The sequence below is a fragment of the Hyla sarda genome, chromosome 12 (genome assembly GCF_029499605.1).
Source record: "Hyla sarda isolate aHylSar1 chromosome 12, aHylSar1.hap1, whole genome shotgun sequence".
NCBI classification, from domain to species: Eukaryota; Metazoa; Chordata; class Amphibia; order Anura; family Hylidae; genus Hyla; species Hyla sarda.
In genome coordinates, this window is record NC_079200.1 from 76,812,162 (window position 1) to 76,830,741 (window position 18,580).

The window sequence follows — 18,580 nt, forward strand, 5'->3', positions numbered from 1 at the left end:
AAATGGGATCACTGCACTGCAAGTTTACCTAGAAGAAGGCTAGGAAGCCTAACTGACAACCCCTGAGGAAACTGTGAAGGTGGCCTGGTTGGCTGGAACCCAGCTTTCCTGGAACCCTGCATAGCTTACCTGTCTAGTTTTGCAGCAGTGTGGAAAAGGAAGAAGTATTATTGTATAACTAGGCTGATTTATCTGTGATCGTGATTATATTGCTGTCACCCAACAATGGTCCAATACCGCAGCTTTATGTACATGTTCTCTCCTAGGTCATGGAAGATTTCATCCAGAGACTCGACAGCGTCTGCACCCAGGAAGGAAGGATCGCAGATCTGTACTGTGAGCTGAACAAGTGGTCGCTGGAGAGTGAGTTCCCATCAGTCACATCTACTATGGGAAAGTTGGGTGAATCTCTGGGGAGGTATAATGGGGCCAGATCCCTTGTGACCAAGCTTTCCCAGATAGAACTACTAAACGGCTGAATAGGATCAATAATAGCTGCACAAAAAGGACCACCTAATTTATACATACTGTATATTATGTTATATGTCTATACATTATATCTATACATCTATTATGCTATATATCTAATAATGTCATATGATTAAATATAATACATTTGCTGGGTCACCAATGGAAATCACTTTGAACATTTGTAGTGTATAGATAACATTTGCATACATAGGGCATTTGTCGATGTTAATAAATTTGTCTCATGTTCTCTTGGTTATGAACACCAAGGCTATAATTTAGCATCATCCTTTTAGAATCACCCTGCATATCATTATACATCTACTATATCATTATACATCTATATGTCATATATATATATATATATATATATATATATCATTAATAGCTCTCTACATTACATCATATATGTATGTCACATGATTATTACGTACCACATGATTAACCCTTGCTCTCCTTTCAGGTATCTGTCTTGTCCTCTATGAGAAGAGATTTGGATTTTTACAGCCCAGCCTGGGAGAGGAGGCTCTGGATTTTATCACGGCCATAAAGACAGTAAGTCCTGTACCCCAATCCCATCAGGCTTATCCCTGCAACCCCCACTGTTTTACAGCATGTCTAACTTTATCACTTTTTACATATAAATCTGTAATGTATGATAATTTATAATATTCTATAATATATGATATCAGGGCCTCAGTTTTATTTGTAAATCTAGATTCACATAGCAAAAAGAAGAGAGGGAGGAGGGGGGTGAAGCTGCAGTCTCTATCCATTTATAGGAGGCTCCATGCTTTATCAGAGCAGGGGAGCAGACAGGAGAAATCTAATTGGTCAGAATACAGAGCACAACTCTGACATCACACCAGTAAGACACGCCCATATTTAAAAATGATGAGGTAAATATAACCTTATCCAATTATCATACAGATTTATTGCTATGACATCAGGCATGTTAGTGATGACATCAGAGCACAAGCTTTCTACAGTTATTATAGAGGGCAGTTTATACAGATGTATCAGACTTATCTGTATATTATAATCTATATACTGACTCACCAACCCCACAGATGATGAGCACATTTGGGTTGATGATGGTGACACCCGTGGAACTTCACAAAAGCCTTAACACAAAGATTTGGAAGGATCACACCCAGGCCTGGGACAGCATCTTCAGAACCGGTTAGTAATAGTATTATACACAGATAGCACCTCAGCCTATGATGTAACATTAAATGATGTGGAGTATAGTCAGCAGACAGTATCATACATAATATATCTAGAGATGAGCGAACTTACAGTAAATTCGATTCATCACGAACTTCTCGGCTCGGCAGTTGATGTCTTTTCCTGCATAAATTAGTTCAGCTTTCAGGTGCTCCGGTGGGCTGGAAAAGGTGGATATAGTCCTAGGAGACTCTTTCCTAGGACTGTATCCACCTTTTCCAGCCCACCGGATCACCTGAAGGCTGAACTAATTTACGCAGGATAAGTCATCAACTGCCGAGCCGAGAAGTCCGTGACGAATCGAATTTACTGTAAGTTCGCTCATCTCTAAATATATCATTCAGCATCTCACACAATAGGATTAGATACACCTGCTCAGCAGACCGTATCACACATGATAGACTATTATACCATCTGCTGAGCTGTGTGATACAGTATATTGTGTGGAACATTGAATATAATCCTATCATGGTTCGTACTGTCTGCTGAGCTGTGTATCTCACATGATAGGCTTAGATACAGGAGCTCAGCAGCACACTGTACCTACTTTTCTCTTTTGGCCATGAAGCTGTCCTCCTCTGGCCTTCTGTGTTCTGGTATAAGGCGATACGCATAGACCTTGTATGTATCTAAACTGTTCATACTGCCATCATCTTTATCAGTAGTCTCGCGTTTCATGCTTTCGAACATTCTGGGTTTCATCCAACTCTTCATTTGGTTTTTGTTGCAGCCAAGTGTCACATAGACAGGAGACTGACATCTAAGGACAATGAAGACTTCCTTTGCACCATCTACAAGGACAGCAAACTGTCCAAGAAGGAGATGTACGCCACTATTACCGAGATGCTGATTGGAGCTGTGGAGACGGTACATGTTTGCACTTTTACGGTCTATTCACATGCACAGTATCCTGTGCATATTTGATGCTGCGAACTTGAGGCTGTGTTCAGTAAAATGTTTATATTGAAATCTGCAACATAAACTCTGCAGCTTCAAATACTGTATGTGTGAGTACACCCTTATACAGATTAGAGGGGAAAGCTCCTATTAAAGTGTTAGTCACATGACTTATGGAGATCACATGATACAGGATGCTGGCTAGTGATAATGACCTGTGCTGATACTATTGGTCCTATGGGAATAAGTTGAAAGACTGTTCTCTCCTTTTCTCTAGTGATGTTGCCACGTAATAGGAGAATTTGCGTTCTTTTCCATAGTTTGCTATCAGCACAATGGGGGAGATTAATCAAAACCTGTCCAGAGGAAAAGTTGCTGAGTTTCCCATAGAAACCAGTCAGATCGCTTCTTTCATTTTTGAAAAGGCCACAGGAAAATGAAAGAAGCGATCTGATTGGTTGCTTTGGGCAACTGGGCAACTTTTCCTCAGGATTCAATAAATCTCCCCCAATATTCTTATTCATCTACACTAACGAAATTACAGCAATTTTCCTCTGTATTCCTTGCAGACAGCTAACAGCTTACTTTGGGCCATTTTTAATATTTCCCGCCATCCGAACATTCAGAAGAAACTTTACGATGAGATTCAAAGTATCTTATCTCCCGAACAAGTGCCGACAGCAGAAGACATTAGGAATATGCCGTATCTGAAGGCGTGCTTAAAGGAATCCATGAGGTACAACAGAAAATGATGTCTATTATACACTGATACACTGTAATGATCACTACTATACACTGATACATTGTAATTATCACTATTGTACACTGATACACTGTAATGATGTCTATTATACACTGATACACTGTAATGATTACTATTGTACACTGATACACTGTAATGATGTATATTATACACTGATACACTGTAATGATCACTACTATACACTGATACATAGTAATGATGTCTATTATACACTGATACATTGTAATGATTACTATTATACACTGATACATTGTAATGATTACTATTATACACTGATACACTGTAATGATGTCTATTATACACTGATACACTGTAATGATCACTATTATACACTGATACACTGTAATGATTACTATTATACACTGATACACTGTAATGATTACTATTATACACTGATACACTATAATGATCACTATTATACACTGATACACTGTAATGATGTCTATTATACACTGATACGCTGTAATGATCACTATTATACACTGATACACTGTAATGATTACTATTATACACTGATACACTGTAATGATGTCTATTATACACTGATACGCTGTAATGATTACTATTGTACACTGATACACTGTAATGATTACTATTGTACACTGATACACTGTAATGATCACTACTATACACTGATACATTGTAATGATGTCTATTATACACTGATACATTGTAATGATTACTATTATACACTGATACACTGTAATGATGTATATTATACACTGATACATTGTAATGATGTCTATTATACACTGATACATTGTAATGATTACTATTATACACTGATACACTGTAATGATGTATATTATACACTGATACACTGTAATGATTACTATTATACACTGATACACTGTAATGATTACTATTATACACTGATACACTGTAATGATTACTATTATACACTGATACACTGTAATGATCACTATTGTACACTGATACACTGTAATGATCACTATTGTACACTGATACACTGTAATGATGTCTATTATACACTGATACACTGTAATGATCACTATTATTCACTGAAACACTGTAATGATGTCTATTATACACTGATACACTGTAATGATCACTATTATACACTGAGACACTGTAATGATCACTACTATACACTGATACACTGTAATGATTACTATTATACACTGATACACTGTCATGATTACTATTGTACACTGATACACTGTAATGATTTATATTATACATTGATACATTGTAATTACATCTATTATACACTGATACATTGTATTGATGTCTATTATACACTGATACTCTGTGATGATTTCCATTATACACTGATACACTGTAATGATGTCTATTATACACTGATACAATGTAATGTCTATTATACACTGATACACTGTAATGATGTCTATTATACACTGATACAATGTAATGATTACTATTATACACTGATACACTGTAATGATATCTATTATACACTGATACATTGTAATGATGTCTATTATACACTGATACACTGTAATGATCACTATTATACGCTGATACATTGTATTGACGTCTATTATACACTGATACATTATAATGATTTCTATTATACACTGATACACTGTAATGATGTCTATTATACACTGATACATTGTAATGATGTCTATTATAAACTGATACATTGTAATTATGTATATTATACACTGATACACTGTAATTATGTATATTATACACTGATACATTGTAATGATGTCTATTATACACTGATATATTGTACATTGTAATGACCTCTATTATACACTGATACACTGTAATGTTGTATATTATGCACTGATACACTGTAATGATTTCTATTATTCACTGATACACTGTAATGATCACTACTATACACTGATACACTGTAATGATCACTATTATACTCTGATACACTGTAATAATGTCTATTATATACTAATACATTGTCATGTCATATAATATACTCTTATACACTGTAATGATGTATATTATGCACTGATACACTGTAATGATTTTTATTATACACTGATACATTGTCATGTCATATATTATACACTGATACATTGTAATGATGTCTATAATACACTGATACACTGTAATGACGTCTATTATACACTGATACATTATAATGATTTCTATTATACACTGATACACTGTAATTATGTATATTATACACTGATACATTGTAATGATGTCTATTATACACTGATATATTGTACATTGTAATGACTTCTATTATACACTGATACACTGTAATTCTGTATATTATGCACTGATACACTGTAATGATTTCTATTATTCACTGATACACTGTAATGATCACTATTATACTCTGATACACTGTAATGACATCTATTATACACTGATACACTGTAATGACATCTATTATACTCTGATACACTGTAATGACATCTATTATACACTGATACACTGTAATGATGTCTATTATATACTGATACATTGTCATGTCATATATTATACTCTTATACACTGTAATGATGTATATTATGCACTGATACACTGTAATGATTTCTATTATACACTGATACATTGTCATGTCATATATTATACAATGATACATTGTAATGATGTCTATAATACACTGATACATTGTAATGATGTCTATTAAACACTTATACATTGTATTGATGTCTATTATACACTGATACATTGTCATGTCATACATTATACACTTATACATTGTAATGATGTCTATAATACACTGATACATTGTAATGATGTCTATTATACACTTATACATTGTAATGATGTCTATTATACACTTATACATTGTAATGATGTCTATAATACACTGATACATTGTAATGATGTCTATTAAACACTTTACATTGTAATGATATCTATTATACACTGATACATTGTCATGTTATATATTATACACTTATACATTGTAATGATGTCTATTATACACTGATACATTGTAATGATATCTATTATACACTGATACATTGTAATGTCATATATTATACTTTTATACATTGTAATGCTATCTATTATACACTGATACATTGTCATGTCATATATTATACACTTAGACATTGTAATGCTGTCTATTATACACTGATACATTGTAATGTCATATATTATACACTTATACATTGTAATGCTGTCTATTATACACTGATACATTGTCATGTCAAATATTATACACTTATACATTGTAATGCTGTCTATTATACACTGATACATTGTCATGTCAAATATTATACACTTATACATTGTAATGCTGTCTATTATACACTGATACATTGTCATGTCATATATTATACACTTAGACATTGTAATGCTGTCTATTATACACTGATACATTGTCATGTCATATATTATACTTTTATACATTGTAATGCTGTCTATTATACACTGATACATTGTCATGTCATATATTATACTTTTATACATTGTAATGCTGTCTATTATACACTGATACATTGTCATGTCATATATTATACACTTATACATTGTAATGCTGTCTATTATACACTGATACATTGTCATGTCATATATTATACTTTTATACATTGTAATGCTGTCTATTATACACTGATACATTGTCATGTCATATATTATACACTTATACATTGTAATGCTATCTATTATACACTGATACATTGTCATGTCATATATTATACACTTAGACATTGTAATGCTGTCTATTATACACTGATACATTGTAATGTCATATATTATACACTTATACATTGTAATGCTGTCTATTATACACTGATACATTGTCATGTCATATATTATACACTTATACATTGTAATGCTGTCTATTATACACTGATACATTGTCATGTCATATATTATACTTTTATACATTGTAATGCTGTCTATTATACACTGATACATTGTCATGTCATATATTATACACTTAGACATTGTAATGATGTCTATTACACACTGATACATTGTCATGTCATATATTATACACTTATACATTGTAATGCTGTCTATTATACACTGATACATTGTCATGTCATATATTATACACTTATACATTGTAATGCTGTCTATGATGCATGTTAATGTGTTTATTGTTTCTTTCAGGATAAGCCCTTCTGTTCCATTCACAACTCGCACTCTGGATAAAGAGACTGTACTGGGAGAATATGTGTTACCCAAAGGAGTGAGTATTTTCATAATCACATGTCCATCAAGTCACATGACCAGGACAGATTTACATTTAAAACAATATAGGACACACAGAACTTGACAACCACCAGGAATGAATATAGAAGATCAAGAAATCGGAATAACTCCATTATTCAATTCATTTGTAAACTGAATTGGTGTTATAAGGCAACTTACAATTTTATTTTTAAATAAATGATATCACCCATGTACGGGAATAACTTGGGCATTATCCAGGAACCTGGCTAGAGGAATAGGGCCTCTTGGTAAACATCCTATGTGGCCTTTCACCAGTTCCCTGCTCTGCCCTTACACCCCTTCACAGGTCAGATCATGTCTTTTGCATGACCCATCTTAACCCCCATAGACTGTACAGCAGCTCTAGGACTCTATCCTTGATGTCTCACAGTGCTGAGCTTCTATAACCAGGGCACATCCACACGTGACAACATTCCTTGGCAGCCTAGACTGGTAGAGTGTCGGGTGACTTGTCCAACATCAGCAGAGGAGATAAATGTTATGTAACAATCGGTTGTTTAGTTAAAGTCTGAAAGGTTATCTCAGCTGCATCTGGATTATATCACTCCACATACTACACTGCACCCTGCTTTATCACCCTGCATACTACACTGTACCCTGCTTTATCACCCTGCATACTACACTGTACCCTGCTTTATCACCCCCCATACTACACTGTACCCTGCTTTATCACCCTGCATACTACACTGTACCCTGCTTTATCCCCCTGCATACTACACTGTACCCTGCTTTATCACCCTGCATACTACACTGTACCCTGCTTTATCACCCTGCATACTACACTGTACCCTGCTTTATCACCCTGCATACTACACTGTACCCTGCTTTATCACCCTGCATACTACACTGTACCCTGCTTTATCACCCTGCATACTACACTGTACCCTGCTTTATCACCCTGCATACTACACTGTACCCTGCTTTATCACCCTGCATACTACACTGTACCCTGCTTTATCACCCTGCATACTACACTGTACCCTGCTTTATCACCCTGCATACTACACTGTACCCTGCTTTATCACCCTGCATACTACACTGTACCCTGCTTTATCACCCTGCATACTACACTGTACCCTGCTTTATCACCCTGCATACTACACTGTACCCTGCTTTATCCCCCTGCATACTACACTGTACCCTGCTTTATCCCCCTGCATACTACACTGTACCCTGCTTTATCACCCTGCATACTACACTGTACCCTGCTTTATCACCCTGCATACTACACTGTACCCTGCTTTATCACCCTGCATACTACACTGTACCCTGCTTTATCACCCTGCATACTACACTGTACCCTGCTTTATCACCCTGCATACTACACTGTACCCTGCTTTATCACCCTGCATACTACACTGTACCCTGCTTTATCCCCCTGCATACTACACTGTACCCTGCTTTATCCCCCTGCATACTACACTGTACCCTGCTTTATCACCCTGCATACTACACTGTACCCTGCTTTATCACCCTGCATACTACACTGTACCCTGCTTTATCACCCTGCATACTACACTGTACCCTGCTTTATCCCCCTGCATACTACACTGTACCCTGCTTTATCACCCTGCATTCTACACTGTACCCTGCTTTATCACCCTGCATACTACACTGTACCCTGCTTTATCACCCTGCATACTACACTGTACCCTGCTTTATCCCCCTGCATACTACACTGTACCCTGCTTTATCACCCTGCATACTACACTGTACCCTGCTTTATCACCCCCCATACTACACTGCACCCTGCTTTATCACCCCCCATACTACACTGTACCCTGCTTTATCACCCCCCATACTACCCTGTACCCTGCTTTATCCCCCTGCATACTACACTGTACCCTGCTTTATCACCCTGCATACTACACTGTACCCTGCTTTATCACCCTGCATACTACACTGTACCCTGCTTTATCACCCCCCATACTACACTGTACCCTGCTTTATCACCCTGCATACTACACTGTACCCTGCTTTATCACCCTGCATACTACACTGTACCCTGCTTTATCACCCTGCATACTACACTGTACCCTGCTTTATCCCCCTGCATACTACACTGTACCCTGCTTTATCCCCCTGCATACTACACTGTACCCTGCTTTATCACCCCCATACTACACTGTACCCTGCTTTATCACCCCCCATACTACACTGTACCCTGCTTTATCACCCCCCCATACTACACTGTACCCTGCTTTATCACCCTGCATACTACACTGTACCCTGCTTTATCACCCCCCATACTACACTGTACCCTGCTTTATCACCCCCCATACTACACTGTACCCTGCTTTATCACCCTGCATACTACACTGTACCCTGCTTTATCACCCTGCATACTATACTGTACCCTGCTTTATCACCCCCCATACTACACTGTACCCTGCTTTATCACCCTGCATACTACACTGTACCCTGCTTTATCACCCTGCATACTACACTGTACCCTGCTTTATCACCCTGCATACTACACTGTACCCTGCTTTATCCCCCTGCATACTACACTGTACCCTGCTTTATCCCCCTGCATACTACACTGTACCCTGCTTTATCACCCTGCATACTACACTGTACCCTGCTTTATCACCCTGCATACTACACTGTACCCTGCTTTATCACCCTGCATACTACACTGTACCCTGCTTTATCACCCTGCATACTACACTGTACCCTGCTTTATCACCCTGCATACTACACTGTACCCTGCTTTATCCCCCTGCATACTACACTGTACCCTGCTTTATCCCCCTGCATACTACACTGTACCCTGCTTTATCACCCCCATACTACACTGCACGCTGCTTTATCACCCCCCATACTACACTGTACCCTGCTTTATCACCCTGCATACTATACTGTACCCTGCTTTATCCCCCTGCATACTACACTGTACCCTGCTTTATCCCCCTGCATACTACACTGTACCCTGCTTTATCACCCCCCATACTACACTGTACCCTGCTTTATCACCCTGCATACTACACTGTACCCTGCTTTATCACCCCCCATACTACACTGTACCCTGCTTTATCACCCTGCATACTACACTGTACCCTGCTTTATCACCCTGCATACTACACTGTACCCTGCTTTATCACCCTGCATACTACACTGTACCCTGCTTTATCACCCCCCATACTACACTGCACCCTGCTTTATCACCCCCCATACTACACTGCACCCTGCTTTATCACCCCCCATACTACACTGCACCCTGCTTTATCACCCCCCATACTACACTGCACCCTGCTTTATCACCCTGCATACTACACTGTACCCTGCTTTATCACCCCCCATACTAAACGGTACCCTGCTTTATCCCCCTGCATACTACACTGCACCCTGCTTTATCACCCTGCATACTATACTACACCCTGCATACTACACTGCATGCAATCCTATCACTTCACATAATACACTGCACCCTATCCTATGACTCCATATACCACATTACACCCAAAGATATCACGTCATATATTACACTTAACCCCAAAACGCTACATTGCATTATACACTGCCACAATTCTAATACTTTACATACCGTACTACACTGCACCCTAAATAATTACACAATATACAGGGTGGGCCATTTATATGGATACACCTTAATAAAATGGGAATCGTTTAATGATATTAACTTTCTGTTTGTGGCACATTAGTATATGTGAGGGGGAAACTTTTCAAGAGTGGTGGTGACCATGGTGACCATTTAGAAGTCGGCCATTTTGAATCCAACTTTTGTTTTTTCAATAGGAAGAGGGTCATGTGATACATCAAACTTATTGGGAATTTCACAAGAAAAATAATGATGCGCTTGGTTTTACCGTAACTTTATTCTTTCATGAGTTATTGACAAGTTTCTGACCACTTCAATGTGCTGCCCATTGTGTTGGATTGTCAATGCAACCCTCTTCTCCCACTCTTCACACACAGTTATAGCAACAGCGCAGGAGAAATGTTAGCACAGGCTTCCAGTATCCATAGTTTCAGTTGCTGCAGAATGGGCAAAACAAAAATTGGAACAGGACCCTCAGTTTACGCAGAAGATTTTGTTCAGTTATGAGGCAAACTTTTATGTGAATGGTGAAGTTAACAAACAAAGCTATTGGTCTGACACTAACCCACATTGGATAGATCCCTCCAAGACTGTTGGAACACAAAAATTGATGGTATGGTGTGGTATATGGGGTACAAAGATAGTGGGGCCATTCTTCATCAATGGAAACCTCAAGGCCACTGGATATGGGAAATTGCTACATGATGATGTGTTTCCCTCTTTATGCACTGAAGCTGGCACGTTCTCTGAGTTCTTCCAGCAAGATGGTGCACCACCACATTATGGGTGTCAGGTCCGAGCATTCCTAGATGAACAGTTTCCTGGAAAGTGGGTTGGTCGTCGTGGGACAGTTGAATGGCCCCCAAGGTCTCCCGATCTGACCCCCTTAGACTTTTATCTTTGGGGTCATCTGAAGGCAATTGTCTATGCTGTGAAGATACGAGATGTGCAGCACCTGAAACTATAGATACTGGAAACCTGTGCTAGCATTTCTCCTGCGGTGTATATAGTAGTATATAGCAGTGTATACGGATACTGGAAGCCTGTGCTAGCATTTCTCCTGCGGTGTATATAGTAGTATATAGCAGTGTATACGGATACTGGAAGCCTGTGCTAGCATTTCTCCTGCGGTGTTGCTATCAGTGTGTGAAGAGTGGGAGAAGAGGGTTGCATTGACAATCCAACACAATGGGCAGCACATTGAACACATTTTATAATTGGTCAGAAACTTGTAAATAACTTGTAAATAACTCATGAAAGAATAAAGGCACGTTAAAACCTCTTCTATTACTCCATTTACTACATGGTGCCTGATCCTATTACCCCACATTATACAGTACAGCCTATCCTATCACTCCTTATACTACACAGCATCCTGTCCTTTCTCCCCACATTTTAATTTGCATCCAATCCTATCACTCCACATGCTACACTGTACCCCGACCTATTACTCCATGTATTATAGTGCACCTATACCTTTCACTTAATATACTATAGTGCACCTTAACCTATCACTTCATATGCCACATTCCACTCTATCATTTCACATAGTACTCTCCACCCTACATTCTACACTGCATACTACCACCCTGCACATAACACTGCACTATGTCCTATAACTCTACATACTATGCTACACCAAATTCTAGAACCCTGCATACTGCAATGCACCTTGTTCTATCCTCCAGGTCCCTGCACCCCATTTTGCCACACTCCTCTCCTCTCCACTTTTTCTGCTGTTCTGCTCCGTCATAGGGTCCATCATGGTGTCAAGAATTGTGCCAAGATAAATAGTGCTGCATGTTGTTCTGCTTTGTCTGGGATTTATGACAGAATCTCCGATTGAAAATGTGAACAAAGCCTTAGGACGGGAGGAACATGCTGAACTTAATTTTTCTTGTTCTTTAATATAATGCACTGACAGACTAAGAATGTTTTTATCCCCTAATGAAGACCGTCCTGACCATCAACAGCCATGTCTTGGGATTCAATGAAGAATGTTTTGATGATTGGAAGGAGTTTCGCCCAGAGAGGTGGCTACAAGACAAAAATACCATCAACCCATTTGCTTATGTTCCATTTGGAATCGGAAGGAGGATGTGTATTGGCCGACGGTTGGCAGAACTGCAGCTACAACTAAGTCTTTGCTGGGTGAGTGTCACCTCATCTCCAGAATTCCCCAACACATCATTATCCTGTATACCAAGTGTCAGTGTGACATTATCCTGTACCCCAAGTGTTAGTGTGGCATTATCCTGTACCCCAAGTGTCAGTGTCATTATCCTGTACCCCAAGTGTCAGTGTCATTATCCTGTACCCCAAGTGTCAGTGTCATTATCCTGTACCCCAAGTGTCAGTGTCATTATCCTGTACCCCAAGTGTCAGTGTCATTATCCTGTACCCCAAGTGTCAGTGTCATTATCCTGTACCCCAAGTGTCAGTGTCATTATCCTGTACCCCAAGTGTCAGTGTCATTATCCTGTACCCCAAGTGTCAGTGTTATTATCCTGTACCCCAAGTGTCAGTGTCATTATCCTGTATACCAAGTGTCAGTGTCATTATCCTGTACCCCAATTGTCAGTGTCATTATCCTGTACACCAAGTGTCAGTGTGTCATTATCCTGTATACCAAGTGTCAGTGTCATTATCCTGTACCCCAAGTGTCAGTGTCATTATCCTGTACCCCAAGTGTCAGCGTGACATTATCCTGTACCCCAAGTGTCAGTGTCATTATACTGTACCCCAAGTGTCAGTGTCATTATCCTGTACCCCAAGTGTCAGTGTCATTATCCTGTACCCCAAGTGTCAGTGTCATCATCCTGTACCCCAAGTGTCAGTGTCATCATCCTGTACCCCAAGTGTCAGTGTCATTATCCTGTATTCCAAGCATCAGTGTCATCATCCTGTACCCCAAGTGTCAGTGTCATTATCCTGTATTCCAAGCATCAGTGTCATCATCCTGTACCCCAAGTGTCAGTGTGTCAATGGTCTGGGCAACATTTATTTGCATGAGGAAACAGATACTGACACATTGTAACAAAAACTCTCATGTAATTTTTGTTATATAAGCATAATGCAGGACTGGCCCATTAATATCCAATCTCCCCATTGCAGCTGGTCAGGAGATACAACATTGTGGCCACAGACAACAAACCTGTGGAGACCATTCACTCAGGGACCCTGATGCCTAATAGAGATCTCCCGGTGGCATTCCTCAGGAGATAGTAGAAGGTAAGTCTTTACTGTGTATTACAGAGACAGCTGTGGGGGGTATTATTGGACTCTCACATGGACATTCCCAGCATCAGTCAATAAATAAGTACATAATCCCTACATCAAGCATGAAAAGAACTGGAAGTAATGGGGAGCTTCTAATAGAGAGAAGTCCAGGGAATAAGGCCAAGAAATACCCAGATTCCCTTAAATGTGCACTGTCAGATACAAAAACCTTTGACCAATAGGTTTTACAATTACTTTCATTAGAACATTTTCAATATTTCATACTGAAAAAGCCAATTAAACAACTTCCCCCCTGCCTGCTTGGACACATACTAGTCCTGCTGTTGTACTCGGGCTCTGGTATTATGCAGGGACCATTGCCCCTTTGCCTCTTAAAGGGGTATTCCAGGAAAAAACTTTTTTTTTTATATCAACTGGCTCCAGAAAGTTAAACAGATTTGTAAATGACTTCTATTAAAAAATCTTAATCCCTTCAGTACTTATGAGCTTCTGAAGTTAAGGCTGTTCTTTTCTGTCTAAATCCTCTCTGATGACACCTGTCTCGGGAAACGCCCAGTTTAGAAGCAAATCCCCATAGCAAACCTCTTCTAAACTGGGCGTTTCCCGAGACAGGTGTCATCAGAGAGGATTTAGACAGAAAAGAACAGCCTTAACTTCAGAAGCTCATAAGTACTGAAGGGATTAAGATTTTTTAATAGAAGTAATTTACAAATCTGTTTAACTTTCTGGAGCCAGTTGATATATATAAAAACGTTTTTTCCTGGAATACTCCTTTAAGAATACAACATAATTAAAAGTCACACGCAGTACAAAGGGGGCGCTCTTACAGATTATGCATTTGGGCCATGGAGCTACAAATGATGTTTCTGCAGAACCAGAATGGAATATAAATGTAGACTATGTAGTAACATTCCATACTAATGCAGGTGTCATATATACAACATTTTCCTATGAACTGGTGTCTGTGTGTTCCCAGCTCTGACTAACGAAGAAGACGCACAAACCGGTCAGCACTGGATCCTGCCAGACCCACTGGCACCAGCATTTCCAGGCAGCACAGTCCACGATCCTTGACCCAATCAGATAAGATGAGATGCAGATGTTTACACTGAACCCTGCCGTCAAATCTCTGAATTCTGCAAAGGTCGGGCCCTCGGGGGCGGAATACAGACCTTGGGCCGCTGCCCAGCCTATTTACAGAATATCTACATACATATATCAGGGTCACTGTTATGTTCTGCTATAAGTAGGTCAAGGCTCCAGCAGGGGCACAGAGATGTGTTACAAGAAGGTGACAACAATAACGAAAAACGCATATAGCCGCGTGATTCGGAGGATTGATGCACTATGTTATTTCTCCTTGTTTTCTTTACCCCTCCAAATAAAAAGAAATTCCCATCCTGTTCTTTTTAGATCTGTCTCTGGGAAAGCTGAGTGACAAACATTTAGACCCCAATTTAAAGTCTGGGGAGACAAATCTACTGTATCTAACCACGTTGTGGTTTTTCCTTGCATCGCCTTCAGTTCCTGTGAAATGTATATCTTTTATCGGTCACATTCCTGGGCACATGTTGCCCTCATTTAGGAACTTTTTGATACCCCTGCATTCTTCTATGCACATAGTTCTGGGACTTGTTGATGTTTAGTTGTGTGTATATATGTATATAAATGTGTTATAATATTCTTCAGTTAGATTATTATTTGTATCCTTTTATTTGACTTTTGTTTTCTATTCAATAAAAGATCTAAAAAAAAACTAAAGATACATCATATAAGGACTGGATTAACTCATTGTTCTTCACATTTTTGGGTCTCCCACAACCCATTCACCATGAGTGGTCGTCACTAAAATCTGTGTGTGCAGTGTATGGCAGTGTAATTTGGGGACTGTGGGGGAGATTTATCAAAACCTGTCCAGAGGAAAAGTTGCAGAGTTGCCCATAGCAACCAATCAAATTGCTTCTTTCATTTTTGAAAATGCCTCTGAAGAATGGAAGAAGCGATCTGATTGGTTGCTATGGGCAACTCTGCAACTTTTCCTCTGGACAGGTTTTGATAAATCTCCCCCTGTATGTTACTGTTTTGTGGTACCATGGTACGTTAGTATTATATAAGCACAAAATGGTGTTATTGCTTATGCACTGTATAGCACTGTTATATGAGCACTGTATGGCAGTGTTATTTGGGAACTGTATGATTAAAGGGGTAGTCCAGTGGTGAAAAACGTATCCCCTATCCTAAGGATAGGGGATAAATGTGAGATCGCGGGGGGTCCGACCCGATCTCTCTGTACAGGGGCCAGGCTCTCCGGCCAGATAGCGGGTGTCGACCTCCGCACGAAGCGGCGGCCGACACGCCCCCTCAATACATCTCTATGGCAGAGCCGGAGATTGCCGAAGGCAGTGCTTCGGCTCTGCCATAGAGTTGTATTGAGGGGGCGTGTCGGCCACCGCTTCGTGCGGAGGTCGACACGCCCCCTTCCCGTGGGCTGTCGGGGCTCCGTAAAGGAGATCGCAGGGGGCCCCAGCGTTCGGACCCCCGCGATCTCAAACTTATCCCCTATCCTTAGGATAGGGGATAAGTTGTTCACCACTGGGTTCACCACTGGACTACTCCTTTAACTTATGTGGCACGCTATGGTAGTATCAGGTGAGTAGTTACAGTCAGTGTAGTTCCATCCAGTTACATGCAGTGACTCACCGTGGGCTTCTTCTCTGATTTGAATTGTTCACTTTATTTTTCCTTCTCCAGCTGGCCATCATAAAGACTTCTTCTGATCACATTTGACAGAATGTGTTAGAAAAAATACTTTAGGCTTCTCACTCCAGCACCATCTTTGCCTTTTTACATATTGTCTATCTGTATTGCCCCACACAGTAAGGGTATGTTCAGACTACGGATTTGTAGCTGAATCTCCGCTCGTGGAATTCAGCGAGCGGAGATTCAGTCTGGCAGCCAGTGACAGCGGTAGGACTATGCGGCACTGCGCCGTCACCATTGACGGCTATGCAGTGCTCGCGGACTTCCGTGCAAAGAATGAACGTTCTTTCTTTGCGCGGAACAATTGTCCTCCGCTGAAATTCCGCAGTGTGAACGGGTATCGCGGAAGACCCATTCACGCAGATGCTAATGTTCACTCTGCGGGAATTCCGCAGTGTGGACATATCCTAATAGTGCCCATAAAGTATTAGGCCACTTCTGTGACTCCATATAGCAGGAAGGCCTCTTCTGTGCCCTCATATATTCATCAGGCCCCTTCTGTGCTCCCACAGGTATTAGGCACATTCCGTTTTCCCATATAGTAGTTAGGCCTGTATGTGCCCCCATATAGTACTTAGGCACACTCACGCTGCCCCTATATAGTAGTAGGCTCCCCTTACACTTCCGCTATATAAAAGTTAGGGCCCACATATATTAGTATGGAACCTTATGTGCTCCCCTTTGGTATTAGGCCCCCTCTGTGCCTCCATATAGTAATTAGGCCCCCTCTGTGCGCCATATAGTAATAGGCCCCCTCTCACTGCCCCTATATAGTAGTAGATCCCCTCACTGCCTCTATATAGTAGTTAGGGTCCCCATTTACAAGTCCCCTTATGTGTTCTATATGGTAGTTACCAAAAAAAAACACACCCAGAGGTGCTCCAAGGTGAAGGATCCAATTAGTTCAGGTGAGGACAACTATGGCTCAGCTCCAACCATGTTGGTGGTAGTAGTCCTCTTCAATCAGCAGGAACAAAAGGCAAAATGGGCTGCAGCTCCCCCTTGCTACCGCACTATAGGTTGAAAATATTGGGACAAGCAAGTATGGATCAAAGACACTGCTGGCAAGCATTGCCACAAAATGATAAGAGAGTAGTGTACAAAAACGTAGCGATTAATTTATGGAACGCGCTTCAGGATCGATCTGACCCTTTCTTCAGACATGATCAAACTGACAAAACAACGAACACATTAAGTAAGGGAAAAAATAAAAATAAAATAAATAACAATACATATATATATATATATATATATATATATATATATATTTAGTAGTTAAGCCTCTTCTGTGCCCCAGTGTATTAGTTCGATCCCTTCTGTGCTCCCATATAATACTTTGGCTCCCTTTCTTGCCCCTCATATAGTATAAGGCCTCTTCTGTGCTCCAAAAAAGTAGTATAGGTCTGGCTGTGCCCCCATATAGTAGTAGGTCCCGTCATTCTGCCCCTATATAGTAGAAGGCCACTTCACACTGCCTCTACAATGTCCCCATACTGTAAGCCCAATGGAGA

General features: G+C 39.9%; 1 protein-coding gene across 4 annotated transcripts in view; it reads left to right on the plus strand.

Annotated features, from left to right (window-relative positions):
• The window catches only part of LOC130296766 (1,25-dihydroxyvitamin D(3) 24-hydroxylase, mitochondrial), a 70,450-nt gene extending 54,390 nt beyond the window's left edge, over window positions 1-16,060 (plus strand). For all 4 annotated transcript variants that reach the window (XM_056548679.1, XM_056548680.1, XM_056548678.1 and 1 more), the window contains 9 exons: window positions 267-363; window positions 932-1,023; window positions 1,539-1,650; window positions 2,426-2,562; window positions 3,162-3,328; window positions 7,385-7,463; window positions 13,023-13,220; window positions 14,184-14,300; window positions 15,286-16,060. In XM_056548679.1, the coding sequence (XP_056404654.1) occupies window positions 267-363; window positions 932-1,023; window positions 1,539-1,650; window positions 2,426-2,562; window positions 3,162-3,328; window positions 7,385-7,463; window positions 13,023-13,220; window positions 14,184-14,294 (993 nt within the window). In that variant the 3' untranslated portion in view covers window positions 14,295-14,300; window positions 15,286-16,060. The remainder of the gene's footprint in view (window positions 1-266; window positions 364-931; window positions 1,024-1,538; window positions 1,651-2,425; window positions 2,563-3,161; window positions 3,329-7,384; window positions 7,464-13,022; window positions 13,221-14,183; window positions 14,301-15,285) is intronic.
• The last annotated feature ends 2,520 nt before the right edge of the window (window positions 16,061-18,580 follow it).